The following is a 17,033-nucleotide window of genomic DNA, read 5'->3' as shown; positions in this document are numbered from 1 at the left end:
ATTTGGGAATTCGGGAATGGCAAAGGGGATTTGGGGATTTGGGAACAGCGGCGCCTGCGGGATGTCCTGGAGAGCCCTGGAATGAGAAAATTCTGGAATTTTTGGGAATTCCAGAATTTGGGAATTTTGGGAATCTGGGAATTCAGGAATGGGATTGGGGATTTGGGGACTCGGGGATTTGGGAATTCAGGAATTTGGGATTGGCACCGGGAATTTGGGATTGGCACCGGGAATGGGAATTCAGGAATTGGGGGTTGGCACTGGGAATTTGGGATTGGCATTGGAAATTTGGGAATGGGCATCAGGAATTTGGGATTGGGCAAAGGGAATTTGGGATTGGCACCGGGAATTTGGGAATGGCACCAGGAATGGGCATCAGGAATTCGGGGTTGGCATCAGGAATTTAGGAATGGGCATCAGGAATTTGGGAATGGCACTGGGAAATTTGGGATTGGCACCGGGAAATTTGGGATTGGCATCGGGAATTTGGGACTAGCACCGGGAATTTGGGAATGGGCACCAGGAATTTGGGGTTGGCACCGGGAATTTGGGATTGGCAAAGGAAATTTGGGATTGGCACTGGGATTCGGGAATTCAGGAATTTGGGAATTCAGGAATTCGGGATTGGCACTGAAAATTTGGGAATGGCATCGGGAATTTGGGATTGGCATCGGGAATTCAGGATTGGCACCGGGAATTTGGGAATGGGCATCGGGAATTTGGGATTGGCATCAGGAATTCGGGGTTGGCACCGGGAATGGGAATTCAGGAATTTGGGAATGGCACCGGGAATTTGGGAATGGGCACTGAAAATTTGGGATTGGCATCGGGAATGGGCATCAGGAATTCGGGATTGGCATCAGGAATTTGGGATTGGCACCGGGAATTGGGGATTGGCACTGGAAATTCGGGATTGGCACCGGAAATGGGAATTCAGGAATTCAGGGTTGGCACTGGAAATTTGGGAATGGGCATCAGGAATTCGGGATTGGCATCAGGAATTCGGGGTTGGCACCAGGAATTTGGGAATTCCGGGATTTGGGGATTCATGAATTGGCGGTTGGCACCGGGCACCGGGGCAGGGCACGGGGAATGGGGATTCAGGGATTGGCGGTTGGCACCGGGAACCGGGGCAGGGCACGGGGAATGAGGATTCAGGAATTGGGGGTTGGCACGGGGGACGGTTGGGGTGGGTGCCCACCTTCTGCAGGGTGGCAGCGGCGCCGCCCAGCAGCAGCAGCGGGCACTCTGCCATCTGCGCGTTCTTGACGGCCGTGACCGCGTTGGTGACACCGGGACCCGCCGTCACCGCCGCCACCCCCACGCGCCCTGCGGGCACACACAGCTGGCACCATGGGGGGCACCATGGGGGGCATAAAGGGGGCACAGAGGGGGCAACAGAGGGGGCACAAAATGGGCACAAAGGGGGCACAAAGGGGGCACAGAGGGGGCACAGAGGGGGCACCATGGGGGGCACAAAGGGGGCAACAAGGTGGCTCCAATACGGCCTCAAGATGGCACCAAGATGGCTCCGTGGTGACACCGAGGGGGCACCAAGGTGGCTCCAAGGTGGCTCCAAGATGGCTCCATGGTGGCCTCAAGATGGTGCCAAGGTGACATCAAGGGGGCACAAAGGGGGCACAAAGGGGGCACCAAGGGGGCACCATGGGGGGCACCATGGGGGGCACCATGGGGGGCACAGAGGGGGCACAGAGGGGGCAACAGAGGGGGCACAAAATGGGCACAAAGGGGGCACAAAGGGGGCACAGAGGGGGGCATAAAGGGGGCACCATGGGGGCACAGAGGGGGCACAGAGGGGGCACAGAGGGGGCATAAAGGGGGCACAAAGGGGGCACCATGGGGGGCACAGAGGGGGCATAAAGGGGGCACAGAGGGGGCACAGAGGGGACACAAAGGGGGTACAAACGGGGCACAAAGGGGGCATAAAGAGGGGCACAGAGGGGGCAACAAAATGGCTCCAATATGGCCCCTCAAGATGGCACCAAGGTGGCACCGAGGGGGCGCCAATGTGGCATCAAGGTGGCATCAAGATGGCACCAAGGTGGCACCAAGGTGGTGCCAAGATGGCGCCAAGGGGGCACATCAAGGGGGCACAGAGGGGGCACACAGGGGGCACCATGGGGGGCACAGAGGGGGCACCAAGGGGGCAACAAGGTGGCTCCAATACGGCCTCAAGATGGCACCAAGATGGCACCAAGTAGACTTCGTGGCGGCGCCAAGATGGCACCAAGATGGCACTAAAATGGTGCCAAGGTGGCACCAAGATGGTGCCAAGGTAACATCATGGTGGCACCATGATGGTTTCAAGATGGTGCCAAGGTGACACCATGGTGACGCCATGGTGGCATCAAGGTGGCCTCAAGATGGTGCCAAGGTGATGCCAAAGTGCTGCCAAGGTGGCACCAAGATGGCTTCAAGGTGGCACCAAGGTGGTGCCAAGGTGGTGCCAAGATGGCACCAAGGTGACATCAAGGGGGCACAAAGGGGGCACCATGGGGGGCACAGAGGGGCACAGAGGGGGCACAGAGGGGGCAACAAGGTGGCTCCAATATGGCCTCAAGATGGCACCAAGATGGCACCGAGGAGACATCATGGCGGCGCCAAGATGGCCTCAAGATGGCACCAAGATGGTGCCAAGATGGTGCCAAGGTGGCACCGAGGGGGCACCAATGTGGCATCAAGGTCGCTCCAAGATGGCTCCATGGTGGCACCAAGGCGGTGCCAAGGTGGCGCCAAGGTGACATCATGGTGGCACCATGGAGACATCGAGGTGGGACCAAATTGGCACCAAAGTGGCACCAAGATGGCCTCAAGACGGTGCCAAGGTGATGCCAAAGTGCTGCCAAGGTGGCACCAAGATGGCTCCATGGTGGCACCAAGGTGGTGCCAAGGTGGTGCCAAGGTGACATCAAGGGGGCACCAAGGTGACATCAATGGGGCACAAAGGGGGCGACAAGATGGCTCCAATGTGGCACCAAGATGGCACCAAGATGGCACCGAGGGGGTGCCAATGTGGCACCAAGGTGGCACCAAGATGGCACCGAGATGGCTCAATGGTGGCACCAAGGTGGCCTCAAGATGGTGCCAAGGTGATGCCAAAGTGCTGCCAAGATGGCACCAAGATGGCTTCAAGATGGCAACAAGGTGGTGCCAAGATGGTGCCAAGGTGACATCAAGGGGGCACAAAGGGGGCAACAAGATGGCTCCAATGTGGCACCAAGATGGCACCAAGATGGCACCGAGGAGACATCATGGGGGCACCAAGATGGCACCGAGGGGGTGCCAATGTGGCACCAAGGTGGCACCAAGGTAGCTCCACGGCGGCACCAAGGAGACATCATGGCGGTGCCAAGATGGCCCCGTGGTGGCACGCAGATGGCGCCAAGATGGCACCGAGATGGCTCCATGGTGGCACCAAGGTGGCCTCAAGATGGTGCCAAGGTGACATCAAGGTGGCACCATGGAGACATCGAGGTGGGACCAAAGTGGCACCAAGATGGCGCCAAGGTGGCTCCAAGATGTCTCCATGGTGGCACCCAGATGGCGCCAAGATGGCACCACGGGGGCTCCAATGTGGCATCAAGGTGGCACCAAGATGTCTCCATGGTGGCGCCAAGTGGGTGCCAAGGTGGCACCAATGTGGCCTCAAGATGGCGCCAAGGTGACGCCAAAGTGGCATCAAGGTGGCACCAAGACGGCTCCATGGCAGCACCAAGGTGGCACCAAGGTGGCCCCGAGATGGACAGATGGCATCAGAGTGGGCACCTCAAACCCCCTGGAGATGTTTGAGGACACCTCAAACCCCCTGGAGATGTCCCCAAACCCCCAGGAGATGTCCCCAAACCCTCTGGAGATGTCCCCAAAGCCCCTGGAGATGTCCCCAAACCCCCTGGAGATGTCCCCAAACCCTCTGGAGATGTCCCCAAACCCCCTGGAGATGTCCCCAAACCCCCTGGAGATGTCCCCAAACCCCCTGGAGATGTCCCCAAACCCTCTGGAGATGTCCCCAAACCCCCTGGAGATGTCCCCAAACCCCCTGGAGATGTCCCCAAACCCCCTGGAGATGTCCCCAAACCCTCTGGAGATGTTTCAGGACACCCCAAACTCCCTGGAGATGTCCCCAAACCCCCAGGAGATGTCCCCAAACCCTCTGGAGATGTCCTCAAACCCCCTGGAGATGTCCCCAAACCCCCAGGAGATGTCCCCAAACCCCCAGGAGATGTTCTAGGTGACCCCAAACCCCCTGGAGATGTCCCCAAACCCCCTGGAGATGTTCTGGGCCACCAAGAACCCTCTGGAGATGTTTTAGGACACCCCAAACCCCCAGGAGATGTCCCCAAACCCTCTGGAGATGTCCCCAAACCCTCTGGAGATGTCACCAAACCCCCTGGAGATGGTGGAGGACACCCCAAACCTTCTGGAGATGTTTGAGGTGACCCCAAACCCTCTGGAGATGTTCCCAAACCCCCAGGAGATGTCCCCAAACCCCCAGGAGATGTCCTCAAACCCCCTGGAGATGTCCCCAAACCCCCTGGAGATGTTTTAGGTGACCCCAAACCCCCTGGAGATGTCCCCAAACCCTCTGGAGATGTCCCCAAACCCCCTGGAGATGTCCCCAAACCCCCTGGAGATGTCCCCAAACCCCCTGGAGATGTTTTAGGTGACCCCAAACCCTCTGGAGATGTCCCCAAACCCCCTGGAGATGTCCCCAAACCCCCTGGAGATGTCCCCAAACCCCCTGGAGATGTCCCCAAACCCTCTGGAGATGTCCCCAAACCCTCTGGAGATGTTTTAGGTGACCCCAAACCCTCTGGAGATGTCCCCAAACCCTCTGGAGATGTCCCCAAACCCTCTGGAGATGTCCCCAAACCCCCTGGAGATGTCCCCAAACCCCCTGGAGATGTTTTAGGTGACCCCAAACCCCCTGGAGATGTCCCCAAACCCCCTGGAGATGTCCTCAAACCCCCTGGAGATGTCCCCAAACCCCCTGGAGAAGTTTTAGGTGACCCCAAACCCTCTGGAGATGTCCCCAAACCCCCTGGAGATGTCCTCAAACCCCCAGGAGATGTCCCCAAACCCTCTGGAGATGTCCCCAAACCCTCTGGAGATGTCCCCAAACCTCCTGGAGATGTCCCCAAACCCCCTGGAGATGGTGGAGGACACCCCAAACCCTCTGGAGATGTCCCCAAACCTCCTGGAGATGTCCCCAAACCCCCTGGAGATGTCCCCAAACCCTCAGGAGATGTCCCCAAACCCCCAGGAGATGTCCCCAAACCCTCTGGAGATGTCCCCAAACCCCCTGGAGATGTCCCCAAACCCCCTGGAGATGTCCCCAAACCCCCAGGAGATGTCCTCCATGGTGCCACCTCCATGGGGACACGCGGTGACAATCGGTGCTGACCGGAGACGCGCGAGACGGCGTCGGCGGCGAAGACGGCGGTGGCCTCGTGCCGCGTGTCCACCACGCGGATGCCGATCTTCTCGCAGGCCACCAGCACGGGCGAGATGTGTCCTCCGGGCAGCGTGAAGAGGAACCGCACGCCGTGGGCACGGAGAACCTCGGCCACCAGCTCGCCACCGTGACGGGGACTGGAGGTGTCCACCTGGGGACACCAGGGGACAGCTGAGATCGGGGATCTCCATCCCACCGCGGTCACCTGTGGGCAATGTTCTCCACCCCATTGGTCCCTCAATGTTCTCCACCCCATCGGTTCCTCAATGTTCTCCATCCCCTGGTGTCACCTGTCCTCAATGTTCTCCACCCCATTGGTTCCTCAATGTTCTCCACCCCATTGGTGTCACCTGTCCTCAATGTTCTCCATCCCACCGGTGTCACCTGTCCTCAATGTTCTCCACCCCATTGGTTCCTCAATGTTCTCCACCCCATTGGTTCCTCAATGTTCTCCATCCCATTGGTTCCTCAATGTTCTCCACCCCATTGGTTCCTCAATGTTCTCCACCCCGTTGGTTCCTCAATGTTCTCCACCCCGTTGGTTCCTCAATGTTCTCCATCCCATTGGTTCCTCAATGTTCTCCACCCCATTGGTTCCTCAATGTTCTCCATCCCATTGGTTCCTCAATGTTCTCCAGGCCATTGGTTCCTCAATGTTCTCCACCCCATTGGTTCCTCAATGTTCTCCACCCCATTGGTTCCTCAATGTTCTCCACCCCGTTGGTTCCTCAATGTTCTCCAGGCCGTTGGTTCCTCAATGTTCTCCACCCCATTGGTGTCACCCATCCTCAATGTTCTCCACCCCGTTGGTTCCTCAATGTTCTCCACCCCATTGGTGTCACCCATCCTCAATGTTCTCCACCCCGTTGGTTCCTCAATGTTCTCCACCCCATTGGTGTCACCCATCCTCAATGTTCTCCACCCCGTTGGTTCCTCAATGTTCTCCACCCCATTGGTGTCACCCATCCTCAATGTTCTCCACCCCATTGGTTCCTCAATGTTCTCCACCCCATTGGTTCCTCAATGTTCTCCATCCATTGGTTCCTCAATGTTCTCCATCCATTGGTTCCTCAATGTTCTCCACCCCATTGGTGTCACCTGTCCTCAATGTTCTCCATCCCATTGGTGTCACCTGTGGGCAATGTTCTCCATCCCATTGGTTCCTCAATGTTCTCCATCCCATTGGTTCCTCAATGTTCTCCATCCCATTGGTTCCTCAATGTTCTCCATCCCATTGGTTCCTCAATGTTCTCCACCCCATTGGTTCCTCAATGTTCTCCACCCCATTGGTTCCTCAATGTTCTCCATCCCATCGGTTCCTCAATGTTCTCCACCCCACTGGTGTCACCTGTCCTCAATGTTCTCCATCCCATTGGTTCCTCAATGTTCTCCACCCCGTTGGTTCCTCAATGTTCTCCATCCCATTGGTTCCTCAATGTTCTCCATCCCATTGGTTCCTCAATGTTCTCCATCCCATTGGTTCCTCAATGTTCTCCACCCCATTGGTGTCACCCATCCTCAATGTTCTCCACCCCATTGGTTCCTCAATGTTCTCTACCCCATTGGTTCCTCAATGTTCTCCACCCCATTGGTTCCTCAATGTTCTCCATCCCATTGGTTCCTCAATGTTCTCCATCCCATTGGTTCCTCAATGTTCTCCATCCCACCGGGGTCACCTGTGGGCAATGTTCTCCAGGCCATTGGTTCCTCAATGTTCTCCACCCCATTGGTTCCTCAATGTTCTCCACCCCGTTGGTGTCACCTGTCCTCAATGTTCTCCACCCCATTGGTTCCTCAATGTTCTCCATCCCATTGGTTCCTCAATGTTCTCCACCCCATTGGTTCCTCAATGTTCTCCATCCCATTGGTTCCTCAATGTTCTCCACCCCATTGGTTCCTCAATGTTCTCCACCCCATTGGTTCCTTAATGTTCTCCATCCCACCGGTGTCACCTGTCCTCAATGTTCTCCATCCCATTGGTTCCTCAATGTTCTCCAGGCCATTGGTGTCACCTGTCCTCAATGTTCTCCACCCCATTGGTTCCTCAATGTTCTCCACCCCATTGGTTCCTCAATGTTCTCCATCCCATTGGTTCCTCAATGTTCTCCACCCCGTTGGTTCCTCAATGTTCTCCATCCCATTGGTTCCTCAATGTTCTCCATCCATTGGTGTCTCCCATCCTCAATGTTCTCCATCCCATTGGTTCCTCAATGTTCTCCATCTCACCGGTGTCACCTGTGCTCAATGTTCTCCATCCCATTGGTTCCTCAATGTTCTCCACCCCGTTGGTTCCTCAATGTTCTCCATCCCCATTGGTTCCTCAATGTTCTCCACCCCGTTGGTTCCTCAATGTTCTCCACCCCATTGGTTCCTCAATGTTCTCCATCCATTGGTTCCTCAATGTTCTCCACCCATTGGTTCCTCAATGTTCTCCATCCCATTGGTGTCACCTGTCCTCAATGTTCTCCATCCCCTGGTGTCACCCATCCTCAATGTTCTCCACCCCATTGGTTCCTCAATGTTCTCCATCCCATTGGTTCCTCAATGTTCTCCACCCCATTGGTTCCTCAATGTTCTCCACCCCATTGGTTCCTCAATGTTCTCCATCCCATTGGTGTCACCCATCCTCAATGTTCTCCATCCCATTGGTTCCTCAATGTTCTCCACCCCATTGGTTCCTCAATGTTCTCCACCCCATCGGTTCCTCAATGTTCTCCATCCATTGGTGTCACCTGTCCTCAATGTTCTCCACCCCATTGGTTCCTCAATGTTCTCCATCCCACCGGTGTCACCTGTGGTCAATGTTCTCCACCCCATTGGTTCCTCAATGTTCTCCACCCCGTTGGTTCCTCAATGTTCTCCATCCATTGGTGTCACCTGTCCTCAATGTTCTCCACCCCATTGGTTCCTCAATGTTCTCCACCCCGTTGGTTCCTCAATGTTCTCCACCCCATTGGTGTCACCTGTCCTCAATGTTCTCCATCCCATTGGTTCCTCAATGTTCTCCACCCCATTGGTGTCACCTGTCCTCAATGTTCTCCATCCCATAGGTTCCTCAATGTTCTCCACCCCGTTGGTTCCTCAATGTTCTCCATCCATTGGTTCCTCAATGTTCTCCATCCCCTGGTGTCACCCATCCTCAATGTTCTCCATCCCCTGGTGTCACCTGTCCTCAATGTTCTCCATCCCATTGGTGTCACCCATCCTCAATGTTCTCCACCCCATTGGTTCCTCAATGTTCTCCACCCCATTGGTTCCTCAATGTTCTCCACCCCATTGGTTCCTCAATGTTCTCCATCCCATTGGTTCCTCAATGTTCTCCATCCCCTGGTGTCACCCATCCTCAATGTTCTCCATCCCATTGGTTCCTCAATGTTCTCCACCCCATTGGTTCCTCAATGTTCTCCATCCCATTGGTTCCTCAATGTTCTCCATCCCTTTGGTTCCTCAATGTTCTCCACCCCATTGGTTCCTCAATGTTCTCCATCCCATTGGTTCCTCAATGTTCTCCATCCCCTGGTGTCACCTGTCCTCAATGTTCTCCATCCCATTGGTTCCTCAATGTTCTCCATCCCATTGGTTCCTCAATGTTCTCCAGGCCAATGGTTCCTCAATGTTCTCCACCCATTGGTTCCTCAATGTTCTCCATCCCCTGGTGTCACCCATCCTCAATGTTCTCCACCCCATTGGTTCCTCAATGTTCTCCACCCCATTGGTTCCTCAATGTTCTCCATCCCCTGGTGTCACCCATCCTCAATGTTCTCCATCCCATTGGTTCCTCAATGTTCTCCACGCCACCGGTGTCACCTGTCCCCAACATCCGCCCAGTCCCCAGTGTCCCCAACATCCCCAATGTCCCCAATGTCCCAAATGCATCCCCAGCCCCAGTGTCCCCCCAGCCCCAATGTGTCCCCAGTGTTCCCAACATCTCCAACCTCTCCCCGATGTCCCCAGTGTCCCCCCAGTCCCCAGTGTCCCCAATGTGTCCCCAATGTCCCCATTGTCCCAAAAGTTCCCCCAGCCCCAGTGTCCCCCATTGTCCCCAATGTCCCCAGTGTCCCCAATGTCCCCAGTGTCCTCAATGTGTCCCCATTGTCCCCAATGTCCCGGATGTACCCGATGTCCCCAATGTCCCCCCAATGTGTCCCCCCAGTCCCCAGTGTCCCCAATGTCCCCAGTGTCCCTGATGTCCCCCATGTCCCCAATGTCCCAAATGTGCCCCCAGCCCCAATGTCACCCCAGCCCAATGTGTCCCCAACATCTCCAACCTCCCCCCAATGTCCCCAATGTCCCCAATGTCCCCAGTGTCCCCAATGTGTCCCCAATGTCCCCCAGCCCCCAGTGTCCCCCATGTCCCCGATGTCCCCAACATCGCCAATCCCCCCAATGTCCCCAATGTGTCCCCATTGTCCCTATTGTCCCCAAATGTCCCCCCAGCGTCCCCAGTGTCCCCGATGTCCCCAATGTCCCAAATGTGCCCCCAGCCCCAGTGTCCCCCCAGCCCATAATGTCCCCAATGTCCTCAACTTTTCCAATCCCCCCATGTCCCCAATGTCCCCAATGTGTCCTCAGTGTCCCCAGTGTCCCCAACATCTCCAACCCCCCAATGTCCCCACTGTCCCCAATGTCCCCAGTGTCCCCAATGTGTCCCCAGTGTGTCCCCAATGTCCCAAAAGTGCCCCCAGCCCCAATGTGCTCCCAACCCAATGTGTCCCCAATGTCCCCAGTGTCCCCGATGTCCCCAGTGTCCCCCCAATGTCTCCAGTGTCCCCGATGTCCCAAATGCATCCCCAGCCCCAATGTGTCCCCAGTGTCCCCAACATCTCCAACCTCCCCTCAATGTCCCCAGTGTGTCCCCAGTGTCCCCAGTGTCCCAAATGTGCCCCCAGCCCCAATGTCCCCAATCCCCCCAGTGTCCCCAATGTCCCCAATGTCCCCAATGTTCCCAATGTCCCCAGTGTCCCCGATGTCCCCAATGTCCCCCATGTCCCCAATGTCCCCAATGTCCCCAATGTTCCCAATGTCCCCAGTGTCCCCGATGTCCCCAATGTCCCCAATGTCCCCAATATGTCCCCAATGTCCCAAATGTCCCCAATGTCCCCAATGTCCCCAATATGTCCCCAATGTCCCCAGTGTCCCCAATGTCCCCAATGTGTCCCCAGTGTCCCCCCAGCCCCCAATGTCCCCAATGTCCCCAACATCTCCAACCCCCCAGTGTCCCCAGTGTCCCCAATGTCCCCAATGTCCCCAGTGTCCCCAATGTCCCCAATGTCCCCAATGTCCCCAATGTCCCCAGTGTCCCCAATCCCCCCCCGCTGTCCCCAGACCTTGTGGCGCAGGCGGTAGAGCAGCCCGAGGCGCTGGGCCACCAGCAGCAGCAGGACCAGGGCCACCAAGGCCACCAGGGCCACCAGGGCCACCAGCACGGTCACCAAAGCCATGGCAGGAGCTGCAAAACAACGACGGGGACACCGCCAGGTCACCACGGGGTCAGTGGTGCCACCTGTGCCACCTGTGCCCGTGTCCCCGGTGCCACCTGTGCCCGTGTCCCCGGTGCCACCTGTGTCACCACGGGGCCACCACGGGGTCAGCGGTGACACTGGTGACATTGGTGCCACCTGTGCCTGTGTCCTCTGTCCCACCTGTGTCACCACGGGGCCACCATGATGTCAGTGGTGACACCGGTGCCACCTGTGCCCGTGTCCCCTGTGCCACCTGTGTCACCACGGGGTCAGTGGTGCCACCAGTGCCACCTGTGCCCGTGTCCCCTGTGCCACCTGTGTCACCACAGGGCCACCATGATGTCAGTGGTGCCACCTGTGCCCGTGTCCCACCTCTGTCACCACGGGGCCACCACGGGGTCAGTGGTGACATTGGTGCCACCTGTGCCCTCCGTGCCACCGGTGCCACCTGTGCCCGTGTCCTCTGTCCCACCTGTGTCACCATGGTGCCACCACGGGGTCAGCAGTGACAGTGGTGACATCTGAGCCCTCCTTGCCACCGGTGCCACCTGTGCCTGTGTCCTCCGTGCCACCTGTGTCACCACGGGGTCACCATGATGTCAGTGGTGCCACCGGTGACATTGGTGCCACCTGTGCCCGTGTCCCCTGTCCCACCTGTGTCACCACGGGGTCAGTGGTGCCACCAGTGCCACCTGTGCCCGTGTCCCTCATGCCACCGGTGCCACCTGTGTCACCACGGGGTCACCATGGGGTCAGTGGTGACATTGGTGCCACCTGTCCCCATGTCCCCTGTCCCACCTGTCCCACCTGTGTCACCACGGGGCCACCACGGGGTCAGCGGTGACATTGGTGCCACCTGTGCCCGTGTCCCCGGTGCCACCTGTGTCACCACGGGGCCACCATGATGTCAGTGGTGCCATTGGTGCCACCTGTGCCCGTGTCCCACCTGTGTCACCACAGGGCCACCACGGGGTCAGCGGTGACATTGGTGACATTGGTGCCACCTGTGCCCGTGTCCCCTGTGCCACCTGTGTCACCACAGGGCCACCACGGGGTCAGTGGTGACAGTGGTGACATCTGTGCCCTCCGTGCCACCGGTGCCACCTGTGCCCATGACCTCTGTGCCACCTGTGTCACCACGGGGCCACCATGGGGTCAGTGGTGACATTGCTGACAGTGGTGCCACCTGTGCCAGTGTCCCTCATGCCACTGGTGCCACCTGTGCCCATGTCCTCTGTCCCACCTGTGTCACCACGGGGCCACCACGGGGTCAGCGGTGACACCGGTGCCACCTGTGCCCTCCGTGCCACCGGTGCCACCTGTGCCCGTGTCCCCTGTGCCACCTGTGTCACCACGGGGCCACCATGGGGTCAGCGGTGACACTGGTGACATTGGTGCCACCTGTGCCCATGTCCCTCATGCCACCGGTGCCACCTGTGCCCATGTCCCTCATGCCACCGGTGCATTATTTAATCAGTTAATCAGACTGGATTAATTAAACTCTGCATTAACTGAACCCAGTTTAATTAATCAGACTGGATTAATTAAATTTGGGATTAACTGAACCCAGTTTAATTAATCAGACTGGATTAATTAAATTTGGCATTAACTGAACCCAGTTAAATTAATTAGACTGGATTAATTAAATTCTGGAATAATTGAACACAGTTTAATAGATTGGATTTGATTAATTAAACTCTGGGTTAACTGAAGCCAGTTTAATTAATTAGACTGGATTAATTAAACTCTGGGTTAACTGAAGCCAGTTTAATTAATTAGACTAAATCGAGTAAATTCTGGATTAATTTGACTCAGTTTAATTCATTAGATTGATTAAGCTCTGGATTAATTGAACCCAGTTTAATTAATTACACTGGGTTAATTAAACTCTGCATTAACTGAACCCAGTTCAATTAATTAGACTGGATTAATTAAATTCTGGAATAATTGATCACAGTTTAATAGATTGGATTGGATTCATTAAACTCTGGGTTAACTGAAGCCAGTTTAATTAATTAGACTGGATTAATTACATTCTGGAATAATTGAACACAGTTTAATAGATTGGATTGGATTAATTAAACTCTGGATTAACTGAAGCCAGTTTAATTAATTAGACTGGATTAATTAAATTCTGGAATAACTGAACACAGTTTAATTAATGAGACTAAATTGAGTAAATTCTGGATTAATTTGACTCAGTTTAATTCATTAGATTGATTAAGCTCTGGATTAATTGAACCCAGTTTAATTAATTACACTGGATTAATTAAACTCTGCATTAACTGAACCCAGTTTAATTAATCAGACTGGATTAATTAAATTTGGGATTAACTGAACCCAGTTCGATTAATCAGACTGGATTAATTAAATTTGGGATTAACTGAACCCAGTTTAATTAATCAGACTGGATTAATTAAATTTGGCATTAACTGAACCCAGTTTAATTAATCAGACTGGATTAATTAAATTCTGGAATAATTGAACACAGTTTAATAGATTGGATTGGATTAATTAAACTCTGGATTAACTGAAGCCAGTTTAATTAATTAGACTGGATTAATTAAACTCTGGATTAACTGAAGCCAGTTTAATTAATTAGACTAAATCGAGTAAATTCTGGATTAATTTGACTCAGTTTAATTCATTAGATTGATTAAGATCTGGATTAATTGAACCCAGTTTAATTAATTACACTGGATTAATTAAACTCTGCATTAACTGAACCCAGTTCGATTAATCAGCCTGGATTAATTAAATTTGGGATTAACTGAACCCAGTTTAATTAATCAGACTGGATTAATTAAATTTGGGATTAACTGAACCCAGTTTAATTAATCAGACTGGATTAATTAAACTCTGCATTAACTGAACCCAGTTTAATTAATCAGACTGGATTAATTAAACTCTGCATTAACTGAACCCAGTTTAATTAATCAGACTGGATTAATTAAATTTGGGATTAACTGAACCCAGTTTAATTAATCAGACTGGATCAATTAAATTTGGCATTAACTGAACCCAGTTTAATTAATCAGACTGGATTAATTAAATTTGGCATTAACTGAACCCAGTTTAATTAATCAGACTGGATTAATTAAATTTGGGATTAACTGAACCCAGTTTAATTAATCAGACTGGATTAATTAAATTTGGCATTAACTGAAGCCAGTTTAATTAATCAGACTGGATTAATTAAATTTGGGATTAACTGAACCCAGTTTAATTAACCAGACTGGATTAATTAAACTCTGCATTAACTGAAGCCAGTTTAATTAATCAGACTGGATTAATTAAATTTGGCATTAACTGAACCCAGTTTAATTAATCAGACTGGATTAATTAGGCTCTGGGTTAATTGGACCCGGTTTAACCAGTCCCGGTTTATCCGGATTCCTCCACCCTCCCACGCTCATTTGCATAATCAGGGACTCATTTGCATACACAGGCACAATCACACGGCTCATTTGCATAATCAGCGTCGCCTTAATTACCCCTAACGAACTAATTACCCCTAACAAACTCCCCAAACATTCCTGGAATTCCCAAACGGGGCCAAAAGGGCCCAAACTGGGGCAAAAATCCAAAATTCTGGGGCCAAAAAAATCCAAATTTGGAGTGAAAATCCCAAATTTGGGACCAAAATCCTCAAATTTGGGGAAAAAAAATTCCAATTTTGGGGCCAAAACCTCCAAATTCTGGAGTGAAAATCCAAACTTTTGGGCAAAAATCCCCAAATTTGGGACCAAAATCAAAAATTTCAAGGCAAAAAAATCCCAATTTGGGGCAAAAAATCCCCAATTTTGGAGCAAAAATCCGAATTTAAGGTCAAAAATCCCTATTTTGGAGAGAAAATCCTCAATTTTAGTAAAAATTCCTCAAATTTGGGGCAAGACTCTCCAATTTTGAGGAAAATTCAGAGATTTTGGAGTGAAAATCCCCAAATTTTGAAGAAAATTCCCGAATTTAAGAATGAAATTCCTAAATTTTAAGCAAAAATCCCAAATTTTGGAGAAAAAATCCAAATTTGGGTCAAAAGCCCTCACATTTGGGGCAAGAATCTCCAGTTTTGGTACAAAATCCTCAAATTTGGCGTGAAAATTCCAAAATCTGGGTCCAAAATCACAATTTTGGGGCAAAAATCTCCAAATTTGGGGTCCAAAATCTCAAATTTTACCCACAAATCCTCAGGTTTGAGTAAAAATTCCTCAAATTTGGTGTGAAAATTCGAATTTTGGTTCCAAAATCTCCCATTTTGGGGCAAAAATCTCCAAATTTGGGGGTGAAAATTCCAAATTTTGGGGTGAAAATTCCAAATTTTGGGGCATTTCTGGGGGGTCGGGGACGGGGACACTGAGGGGACACTGAGGGGACAATGGGGGGACAGGGAGGGGACACTGAGGGGACAATGGGGGGACAATGGGGGGACACTGAGGGGACACTGAGGGGACAATGGGGGGACAATGAGGGGACAATGGGGACATTGAGGGGACACTGAGGGGACAATGAGGGGACACTGAGGGGACACTGAGGGGACAATGGGGGGACACTGAGGGGACAATGGGGGGACAATGAGGGGACAATGAGGGGACAATGAGGGGACAATGGGGGGACAATGAGGGGACACTGAGGGGACAATGAGGGGACAATGAGGGGACAATGAGGGGACAATGAGGGGACAATGGGGGGACACTGAGGGGACAATGGGGGGACAATGAGGGGACAATGAGGGGACACTGAGGGGACACTGAGGGGACAATGAGGGGACAATGGGGGGACACTGAGGGGACAGTGGGGGGACAATGAGGGGACACTGAGGGGACAATGAGGGGACAATGGGGGGACAATGAGGGGACAATGAGGGGACAATGGGGGGACAATGAGGGGACACTGAGGGGACAGTGGGGGGACAATGAGGGGACAATGAGGGGACAATGAGGGGACACTGAGGGGACACTGAGGGGACAATGAGGGGACAATGGGGGGACACTGAGGGGACAGTGGGGGGACAATGAGGGGACACTGAGGGGACACTGAGGGGACAATGAGGGGACAATGGGGGGACAATGAGGGGACAATGAGGGGACAATGGCGGGACACTGAGGGGACACTGAGGGGACACTGAGGGGACAATGGGGGGACACTGAGGGGACACTGAGGGGACACTGAGGGGACAATGGGGGGACACTGAGGGGACACTGAGGGGACAATGAGGGGACAATGGAGCTCAGTCCTGGCGGTTTGGGGGTTTTGTCACCTTTGTCCCCAAAGCCACCCTGTCCCCAAAAGCCACCCCGGTCCCCGATTGTCACCTTTGTCCCCAAAAGCCACCCTGGTCCCCGATTGTCACCTTTGTCCCCACAGCCACCCCAATGGCCGGGAACTCCTCCAGGTGTGCCCGGGTGTCCCCAAACCCCCCCCCCAGTGTCCCCAACACTCCCGTCCAGTGTCCCCAAGTGTCCCCGATGTCCCCAAGTGTCCCCAAGGTCCCCAGGTGTCCCCAAGCCCCCCGAGTGTCCCCAATCCCGCCCCCGGTGTCCCCAAGTGCCCCAAAACCCCCCAGGACCCCCGCAAATGTCCCGAACCCCCCTCCCAGTTGTCCCCCGGTGTCCCCAGCCCCCCCAGGTGTCCCCAAAAGTCCCCAAAAGTCCCCAAATGTCCCCAAATGTCCCCAAACCCCCCCCGCTCTCCCCTCCCCCCCCCCGGTCCCCTCACCTGCCGATCCCGGAAGCGCCGCGCGCGCCGTGGCCCCGCCCACACCTGCCGGCCCCGCCCAATCCGCACGCCCCCTCGCGGTCACGTGACGCGCGCGCTGCCGTTTTCCCGCCCCCCCCTTCACGGCGCTTCGCGCTCGCCGCGCTTCCGGGTCGGCGCGATGACGTCATGGGCTCGCGCCCCCGGCGCGGCGCGGTGATTGGTGGGTTGGGAAAGGGGGCGGGGTGAAGGGTGAGGGTCGGTGAGTGGGCGGGGCGATCTGGGAAATGGGCGTGGCTTTAAAGAGGTCACGCCCCCTCGGGGGTCCCAATTGGGGGGGACAAGGAGGGGAATAATAAAATAAAATAATAAATAAAATAAAATAAAATAAAACAATAAATAGA

At 53.9% G+C, this 17,033-nt stretch overlaps 1 protein-coding gene across 1 annotated transcript in view; it reads right to left on the bottom strand.

The window, feature by feature from the left end:
- The window catches only part of ILVBL (ilvB acetolactate synthase like), a 39,602-nt gene extending 22,902 nt beyond the window's left edge, over positions 1–16,700 (bottom strand). The window contains exons 1-4 of the mRNA XM_058042605.1: positions 16,651–16,700; positions 10,801–10,922; positions 5,423–5,624; positions 1,202–1,329 (exon numbers count right to left, since the gene is read on the bottom strand). Of these exons, the coding sequence (XP_057898588.1) occupies positions 1,202–1,329; positions 5,423–5,624; positions 10,801–10,914 (444 nt within the window). The 5' untranslated portion in view covers positions 10,915–10,922; positions 16,651–16,700. The remainder of the gene's footprint in view (positions 1–1,201; positions 1,330–5,422; positions 5,625–10,800; positions 10,923–16,650) is intronic.
- Between the last annotated feature and the right edge of the window lie 333 nt (positions 16,701–17,033).

This window comes from Melospiza georgiana, chromosome 32, assembly GCF_028018845.1.
Source record: "Melospiza georgiana isolate bMelGeo1 chromosome 32, bMelGeo1.pri, whole genome shotgun sequence".
Lineage (NCBI taxonomy): Eukaryota > Metazoa > Chordata > Aves > Passeriformes > Passerellidae > Melospiza > Melospiza georgiana.
This window is presented reverse-complemented; position numbering and strand designations above follow the sequence as displayed.